This window comes from Pelmatolapia mariae, linkage group LG10_11, assembly GCF_036321145.2.
Source record: "Pelmatolapia mariae isolate MD_Pm_ZW linkage group LG10_11, Pm_UMD_F_2, whole genome shotgun sequence".
Taxonomy (NCBI): domain Eukaryota; kingdom Metazoa; phylum Chordata; class Actinopteri; order Cichliformes; family Cichlidae; genus Pelmatolapia; species Pelmatolapia mariae.
Genome location: NC_086236.1, coordinates 66,644,859 through 66,654,515, shown reverse-complemented (window position 1 = coordinate 66,654,515; position 9,657 = coordinate 66,644,859). Strand labels below are relative to the sequence as shown.

Sequence of the window (9,657 nt, the reverse complement as noted above, 5' to 3'; positions counted from 1 at the left end):
GCTCCGCCTCAGTATGTTTGGAGAGAATTAAAATCACTTGTGTTCATTTGTAGCTAGACGAGCTCCTTCATGTGTTTACTGGTTAAACATTAAATGTAGTATATAAACTACACTGAAATGATAGGGAAGCTTTAGCTTGTGTTTGTGGTATAATCAATTCATAATCATCAGTGAAGACATCTATAACCATCCGATGGGTTGATTAATTCTCACGTCATGTTAGGATGACAAAAACGTTAGCCTGAGCCAGTGGATACCTATGCAGATGGATCAAGAAGCCAAATTTTGACCTTTTTCTAAAAAAGGCAAAAAGGAGAAGTTTTGAAGATGATAAAGACTGTGATCACAGGCATATGTGACATGTGAACATAAATTTTACTCATGCTGTGGTTTAGCTTTTATTATTTTCATTTTAAAATAGAAAAATGTTTATTGTACTTTATTTCATATTCATCTTTTGCTGTCATTTGCACATTAATGCTGGATAAATTTGTTTCCTAATGTATTTTCTATTCATCTAGACAATGGCCCAGTTTATTTTCATTTTTGTTTTTATTTTTAGGTGGGAGGTAAGAGAATTTAATAATATGTTTCATGTTGAAGTGCTTTGTTTTCTAAATCAGATTTTTTTGCATCCAAGTCTGTGATTGGCTGGTTTTGTGGCACAAATATAACGGTGTACAGAAAGAGTTGAGCGCGCACGGGCAGAAATGTTGAGAGCGCAAGCAACACATTGCGAGCAAGCGCAAAAACTGAGCGTGAGGGGCTGCTATTGTGTGTGTGTATGGATAATAGCAAACACTGAAATACATTTTTTGCACGCAGCAATGAATTTTGTTCACTCAAATTTAGCAAAATAAATTTCTCCTCAAACTGCAACACTTGCACCTGCAATTTTTTTTTACGTGCGCTCAAAATCTTTTTATGTGCGCTCAGAATAGTGGCACAAAAATAACGCCATATGGGGATGGGTGTTTTCTCTCTCACAGATAAACTCACAGACTTGATAAAAATGAACTAAAAAAGAATGAACTCGAATATAAGACAGGAATATCAACATGACGCCTGACGCAAGATGTGAGTGGGCGCTAACACCGACTCAGACCTTGCCTCAGTTGATCTCAATGGGTAACATTATAGGGTAAGGCAAGGTCTCACAATGGTTTCACCCAAAAGCTCTTGGCTCCCCACCATTTGGTCTTAGACCTGAAGAAGCTTCCAGATGATAAGTAAAATGTCTTCAAGAAAAGTCCGCTTTTTTTCTTTCCAAGCTCCTTAGACCTTTCACTGCGTTTTTCTAAATGCTGATATGTGGATGTGGAGGGTGAAGGTAACGTGGTCCCAGTGGTAATCGGAGCACTAGGTGACTCCCAAGCTAGGCGAGTGGCTCCAGCAGATCCCAGATTCTGTCCAGAAGAGCGCAGTCCTGGGAACAGCTAAGATACTGCGCAGGACCCTCAAGCTCCCAGGCCTCTGGTAGAGGACCCGAGGTTGAAGGATAAACCGCCCGCAGGGGCGAGCTGGGTGTTGTTTTTATATTAATTATTAGTAACTTATAAATAATAACAGCTTGACAGTAAAAAAAACCCCTTATAATTAACTTTATTTATTTAGTAATATTTAAAAACAAAACCTGAGTAGAAGTTTCCATGGTAATATTTACTTAATATATTTATGTAATTATATTTACAGATCACAAAAGCCTTCTGAAGTCTAAGTAATTCAAACAGTTAGGGTCTCTTTTTACAAATCCATTGGTTCTTCTTGTCACAGCTCACTGATTTAAGGAGGAGGCTGCTGAATCCAGGAGCTGAGGAAAAACAAGTTTGATTAGAGGTCATAATTATTGACATAAAACAAAATTGATTTAGCCCAGATTTGGAAAAATATTTTAAATCTTTATTTTTTCAAAGTTTCTCTTACTTATCAGTCAAATCTCTTTGATCCACCCATTTCCATTTCCCACCTTCAACTCTGAGACCAATCCAGTGTCTTTTATTTCCTGAACTCCTCCAGCTTTTGTCACTAATATATGTCTGAGGAAATGGAAAGTTATTAGAAATACTCAAAAAGCACTGTGACACAGACTGTATTTAGATCAAAAGAAAATATATTTTTATGAATTAAATTTGTGCTAATGAGCCACAGTCTCATTACCGTTTCTGCTGCACTAATTACAACAGCCAAATCGGAAATCTTTCCCTTGCAGTGTTTTCGAGCTTCTTCCCAGGTTTTCTGCTCATGAGATTTAGCATCATTAATTGCATAACAGCTGGACTCAAAGGGGAGCCAGCTGTCCTGGCATGCCTTTTCTGCAAGGATAGAAAGATAGATTAATAAAGCTCATCAGTGCACATTTATTTTACAGTACCTATTTTTTATAGCTGACAGATTTGGAGCCTACTGTTATTTTCTTTGAGACAGTAGGCATCAACACTGCACTGACCTGGACCAAGACTGAACTCCTTCTTCATGAGTTTTATTTGTTCTGTGAGGTTCTGGATTTCTGCAGTCGAGTTGACTCCTCATTAAGTCTTCATTCTTATGAATTAACAATTCGGTAACTGAAAAGCAAAATGAAATACTTCTTTAGCTTTACACACACATTGCATATTAGAGCTTAGTCATTTCGGGCCAATATTTTACTCAAATACATCGGGGCGTATTTAAGTATTTTGTTATGATCTTTAATTTGTGTTCCTAGTTAGAATCTGGTTTATTTTATGTTGTAATGTAATGTACTATGCTCCATAAATTTATCCTGCTTTATTAATTTATTGTATTGCTGTAAAGTGTTGGTAGTAGTGGTGTGCGATACTGCATATTTTGGTGTCTGTCCAATACCAAGTAAATATGGGCCAGTATCGCTGATAACGATACCTATACTTTTCAATAAATAAGGTGGATGCATGACCTTAAGTGTTTTTTGTGATGTTTCCTTTTTTATTATTAAATAGTTAAAACATAATTAGGACAAAGTTTATAATTAAATAGAAAATGCTTTATTATTGCGGCGGAGCGTGGTCTGCCATGCCCCTGCAGGTGAGATGGACTCACCTGCACGGCATCTACAATCACGCCTTCCGGCTTCAAACCTGTGCTCTGCTTGTTTTGTTGTTGGTGATGTGTGCGGCTAGCAGCGGGAGAGCTGCAGCCGTTGAATGTACTGTTACAGCAACCGTGTGAGTATCGTAAGAATAAATGATGCTGCGAGGCATGAAAATGCCATCGGGTGTGCCATGGTGGTTTACAGTTATCCATTTAAAAAAAAAGTTGTTGTTTTTTAAAGAAAAATCTTAAAGTGCACGCAAACCAGTAAACAAACAAAAAAAAGCACTGTTGAGAAACTTTAATACAAAAATTACAAGTAAAATTTTCAACAAAAACAACTGGTGAAAATATGCTGGATCCGGGCCAGACCTGTTTTCTATGAGCCTGGGCCACATAAACCAAACCATAATCGGGCCAGATGTGGCATGCTATCATATAAACAGTGCCATCTATGCCAGGCCTGGACCATATCTGGATGACATACCACTTACCATGCCAGAAGTCAGCCAGCAGTGCCGGCTTGACACCAGATCTGTCTGCAATGTGGGTGCAGATGGAGTAATTTTTTAAGTTATATTCACAATAGTTGCGAAGGGCCATGATCAGTAACAGAACACCCCAGCAAGCGGTTACTGATGTACAAGATTTTATACATGCACACCACTTATCAGGGGGAAATAAATACTTATTATGGCATTTAAATTCATTCTTACTTTTAAGATTTTAAATTGCTTATGTTAACTTGTCACTTCCAGTTTCTAAGCAAGGCTGATATGAGTTCTTGTCGTAAAAGTAGCAGTTTTGTATTGTCTTTGTATAACTCACCATTTGTGTCAGATGGTTGTTTAGTTGCTTTGTTTTTCATGTTCATTTCTTCATATAAATTTTCTTCCTGCCTTCGTACTGAAAGACTTAAAGGGTGACCTTGTAGGAGAAGACAAAGAATGATTTCATGGCAAGAAAAAAAAAAGTACTTTGGTGGATGTCAAGTCTAGTTTGTTAGTTAAAGTGACTGCTGCTATTGTTTTTCTGTTGAGGTCACTGTCATTTGCAGATTATGAGGCACCAAATTTTCTACCCTTCCAGTTTATAAGACAAGCTGATTAGTACTTAGCGTGATGCCTTGTAGTAAAAGTAGTGGTTTTGCATTTACTTTGTATACAGTAACTGACTGTTTGTTTCAGAGGTTTGTTTAGTTCCTTTATTTTTCATGTTCATTTCTTCATACATGTTGTCATCCTTTTGTTTTTAACTGAAAGAATTAAATTGCAATTTTGTAACAGAAGACAAAGAATGGGGCAGGTAAAAAAGTAAATCTGAGTAATCTGATTTGGTTTGTTGGTTAAAGGGTAGTTGAAGTTATTAGTTACTAAGTAACCACAATCTTCCAAAGCATATTTTGGTTATTTGCAATGCATAAAAGGTTCTGCTCATTTGTTTGTTGCATTATCAAAGGAAATTCTGTCTTTTGTGGAAGCACTTTTAGTAAGCTCATCATCTTACTTATCTTGGTTTTGTCAGTTTTTTGCATTTACTATTACAGTAGAAAAAACAGTACAAGAAATAAACATTGCTTGAAATGATAAAAACATAAAGATGTAGACTTTCATCTACATTATCTACAATCTGAGTTTGTAAACATCAGGTTGTAGATGCACCGTATTTGAAAAGCTTAGCTTACCTTCTGATTGGGACCGCTTTTTAGCTTTTAAATTGACTGATCCGTTGGTAAGCCTCTGCTCTGCCATTGCTAAAGTCTCAATCTCTGTTGAGCTTCTTGCGACTTGTGTACCAAAAAATAGCACTGTGTTAAAAGTAGAGAGAATTATTTCAAGAATGTTTCCATGCCTCTCATTTCCATTGCTTCAGCCAACTTCTGCTTTTTAATGATATACATGACAGGCAAGTTCATAGAGTTTTGTTTTGTCTTGAAAGCATTTGTTTGACAGGATATTTATTCAGATGTTTTAACTCATCTGAAATCACTGCAACTTGTTCTCATTTACTTGTGTTGTCAACTGTACCTTCCTTGGTAATACCTTAAAACAAACAGACACCAGCATGCACTGCATAAAAGGCAGAAAAAAACATTCATCAGATATACAAGAGAAACTAGTGTGAACATGTAAACTCATACTTTGTCCATTCAGAGGACAGGTTCCTTTTTCTTCACAAGATCTTAAGCTAAAGATATAAAATATAAAACTCTAAATTTGCCTTATAATTTAAGACTATTAAATTCCTGACGCTTTCGGAAGCTCTAGTATTTCTATTGTAAGGTAGAAACCCTACAATAATACAGAGAAATCGAACAACCCCCTTTGAGGAACCAATTGTTGAAAGTGCAGAAGAAAAATTCCCTTTTACCAGGAAGAAACCTCCAACTGTATCAAGTTCTGAGAGGCGCTGCCACCATCTTTCAATGAATGGTTGTGGGTGAAAGACAGGACAAAAAATGAACTATGGAAGAGAGCCAGAGATTAGCAATGCAGTGCCCACTATTGGCCAAACAGCAGCAATCAACAACTTACAATCTCCATGTTTTAATTTACTTAATATCTTCACAGGCTATCCAATAGATTTCTGAAATTTGTAGATCCAGTGGGTCATGGTTCACCACAGCTTACTGATTTCCATCAATTACTTTGGACAGAAACTGCACAGCAGAGTTTCATTCTAACAGTTACAGAAGCACTTCTTCCATCAAATGGTTGGTCTCATATCTATAACTCCCTCACACCCAACCACAGATCACAGCAGTTCCCACGGTTGTTCTGTTTTTGAAGTATAATTCAGTCATTGTCTTGTAGAAGATGTCACTGCCACCAATAAGAGATGTTGCACTGTTGCATAGGCCAGCTTCTGCTTTTGGCTGAAAAAAAATAAGTTGTCCTACAGCATGTTTGAACTTTACACTCTGTATTCTTTTACACACACACACCAGAGACTTTGTGATGCTAGCACCATGTTGGGCCCCTTTTCGCCCTCAGAACTGCCTTAAATCTTCTTAGCATGTATTTATGTATATGTATTAAATATGCACACACACACACACACACAAAAACAACCAAACAAACAACCAAAACAAAAAACAACCAAAAAACAGTGAACTTGATTTGACGAACACTCTGTGTAACATGCACAACATGAGACTATACTTATAAGCTGAACTTCCTGTTTTTCTCTGTGGTTGATGTGAACAGTGTGACATAGATATAGAGGACAGCCCTCCTTCTTCCTCATCTTGATTAAACGTGTTAGGGCAGCTTGAACAGTGTTGTTCTCGGCTTGATTAAAAACTTTTTTAAACAAAAATTAAAATTCCACAATGTTGTGGCAATAATTTAATTTAATATAACCCACTAAAGCTAAGAATATGGTCAAATATAGATATATAACAACACAATAATACCAAAATACTGATACTTCAGACAACAGTATTCTTTGATGTGAAGCAACGGACCGCCCAGCATCAATACAGGGAACAGAAACTCAGTATACAAACTGCACTGCACTGAAGAAACCCCCTCTAGTGACATAAATGAAAAACAACCGAGTGTCAATTTAGATCTTACTGTGTGTTGTCCTAAATGCTGTCAGCAGTCATATTCTGTGTACAGTAAAACTATAAATCTATAATAATTAATTGTGAACTTTTATAAACATAAATAATATCTCTATTTTTCACACATACTCTGTTGTATTAAGTCTATCTGTAGCTAATTGATTTGGAAAATGCTGTTTCTTTGGGACAGCAGGCATCAATGCTCCACTATGATCGACTAACACTGAACTCATCATGTCATCATGTTTTGTATTTCTTTTGTTATGTTTCTTCTTTGTCTCCAGCTGCTCATTTTTCTTCTTAAGGTTCTGGTCTTCTTCAGTTAGGTCTCGTGAGCTTTTCTAATAGGCTTGTGCCAAGTTGAGATTAGTTTTCATTAAAAGTTCATTATTATGAACAAACAACTGCAAACACAAAAAAACCCCCAAACAAAACATTAAAACAAACAAAAAGTCACATTTTACACTTTACACACAGATGACAGAGTAATTTTTAAACCTATACTCAAAGAAGAGTAGAAGGACCATGATTAGTAAAAGAATTCCCCGGCACATTACTACTGATTGACACAATTTAATGCATCCAGGCTTCTTATCTAGCAGAAAAAACATGAAAACTTATTTCAACAATGAAAATTATTCATACTCTTAAGAGCTATGTGAGTTTATATGAAATGCAATGATTAAATTATTATATTTAAATGAATATAACATATTTCTTTTATGTGCAACCATATAAAAAAACATGTGTTTACATCCTTCTAATAGAAGACACAGAATGTTTTCAGGGCAAGAAAAAAACTCACTGGTTAATGAAAAGTTAATAAATCAAATCTATTAGGTGGTTGGCAAGCACTCTTTCTCCACAGTTGTGTAGCGGGCTATTTGCTAATATGCAATTGTATTTACAGATTGCAAAAGTCATTTGAAGTTTAAATGTGGTAATTCAAACAGTTAGGGTCTCTTTTTACAAATCCATTGTTTCTTCTTGTCACAGCTCACTGATTTAAATCCTTCGTTTTTGACCGAAATTACACAGAGACCATCAGAAGGAGGCTGCTGAATCCAGGAGCTGAGGAAAAAAACAAGTTTGATTAAAGCTGATAATTATTGGTATAAAACAAAATTGATTTATCCCAGATTTGGAAAAATATTTTTAAATTGTTATTGATTCAAAGTTTCTCTTACTTATCAGTCAGATAACTTCCATCCACCCATTTCCATTTCCCACCTTCAACTCTCAGACCAATCCAGTATCCTTTTTCTCCTGAACTCTTCCAGCTTTTGTCACTGATATATTTCTGAGGAAAGAGAAAGTTATTAGAAATACTCAAATACTTTGCTTAAAGCACTGCGACACAGAGTGTGTTTAGATTAAAAGAAAATGTATTTTTCACAGTCTCATTACCTTTTCTGCTGCATTAATTACAACAGCCAAATCGGAAATCTTTCCCTTGCAGTTTTTTCTAGCTTCTTCCCAGGTTTTCTGCTCATGAGGTTCAGCATTATTAATTGCATAGCAGTTTGACTCAAAGGGGATCCAGCCCTCCTGACAAGGTTTGCATGCCTTTTCTGCAAGTATAGAAATCAATTAATAAAGATCATCAGTGCACATATATTTGACATTACCTATTTTTGTAGCTGATAGATTTGGAGCATATTGTTATTTTCTTTGGGACAGTAGGCATCAACACTGCACTGACCTGGACCAAGACTGAGCTCCTTCTTCATGAGTTTTATTTGTTCTGTGAGGTTCTGGTTTTCTGCAGTGAGGTCTCTGATCTGTGTTTCACAGGCAGTAGAGGTGTTTGTCCAGTTGAGTTGACTCCTCATTAAGTCTTCGTTCTTATGAATTAACAATGTGGTAACTGGAAAACAAAATGTAACACTTCTTTGGCTTTACACGCACATTACAGATGAACTAATTTTAAAAGTTATACTCACAATAGATGCGAAGGGCCATGATCAGTAACAGAATACCCCAGCAAGCGGTTACTGCTGTACAAGATTTTATACATGCACACTGCTTATCTAGGAGAAACAAATACTTATTATAGTAATCAAATTCATTCTTACATTTAAGATTTTAAGTCGCTTGTGTCAACTTAAAATCATTAATTGGCTTTTTATAATCATACAACCATTCTAAGTAATGTACTTTTTTGTTATTGTCTAGGGAAAAACAGAAAAATCTATTTGAAAAAGTTCAGAGGCAAAACCAAGGTGAAGCCCATATTATGGATCAAACTTCAATAACAGTGAATCCTGTACATATCAAAACATGATTTGAGAGGATGTTTTCATTAATCTCTTGTAGAGGAAAATGCCAACAGCCCACTTCCAGTTTCTAAGCAAGTTTCATATCAGTTCTTGTCGTAAAAGTAGCAGTTTTGTATTGTCTTTGTATAACTCACCATTTGTGTCAGATGGTTGTTTAGTTTCTTTGTTTTTCATGTTCATTTCTTCATACAAATTTTCTTCCTGCCTTCGTACTGAAAGACTTAAAGGGTAACCTTGTAGCAGAAGACAAAGAATGATTTCATGGCAAGAAAAAAAAAAGGTAGTCAATCTGAGTAATTTGGTGGATGTCAAGTCTAGTTTGTTAGTTAAAGTGACTGCTACTATTGTTTTTCTGTTGAGGTCACTGTCATTTGCAGATTATGAGGCACCAAATTTTCTACCCTTCCAGTTTGTAAGACAAGCTGGTTAGTACTTAGCGTGATGCCTTGTAGTAAAAGTAGTGGTTTTGCGTTTGCTTTGTATAACTTACCATTTGTGTCAGAAGTTTGTTTAGTTTCTTTATTTTTCATGTTCATTTCTTCATACACGTTGTTTTCCTTTGTTTTAACTGAAAGAATTGAATGACAATGTTGTAACAGAAGACAAAGAATGTTTAAATGGCAGTGTGATGGCTGCACTTACAGCCACACAGTGGTAATATCCACCATGTTAGTGTAGAGGCTTATAAGTAACATTGCATTCACATTTGTCTTTCTTTAAATATAGGAATTAATTTACAGGACAATAAATAACTGGTTTTGG

At 35.9% G+C, this 9,657-nt stretch overlaps 1 protein-coding gene across 1 annotated transcript; it reads right to left on the bottom strand.

Moving 5' to 3' along the window:
- Positions 1 to 7,569: 7,569 nt before the first annotated feature.
- On the bottom strand, positions 7,570 to 9,431 carry LOC134635535 (C-type lectin domain family 2 member D-like). The gene is made up of 6 exons (XM_063484912.1): positions 9,386 to 9,431; positions 8,560 to 8,646; positions 8,275 to 8,483; positions 8,024 to 8,185; positions 7,804 to 7,916; positions 7,570 to 7,687 (listed from the first exon to the last, which is right to left on the bottom strand). The coding sequence occupies exons 1-6, from the start codon at positions 9,429 to 9,431 to the stop codon at positions 7,570 to 7,572; spliced, it is 735 nt and encodes a 244-aa protein (XP_063340982.1).
- Between the last annotated feature and the right edge of the window lie 226 nt (positions 9,432 to 9,657).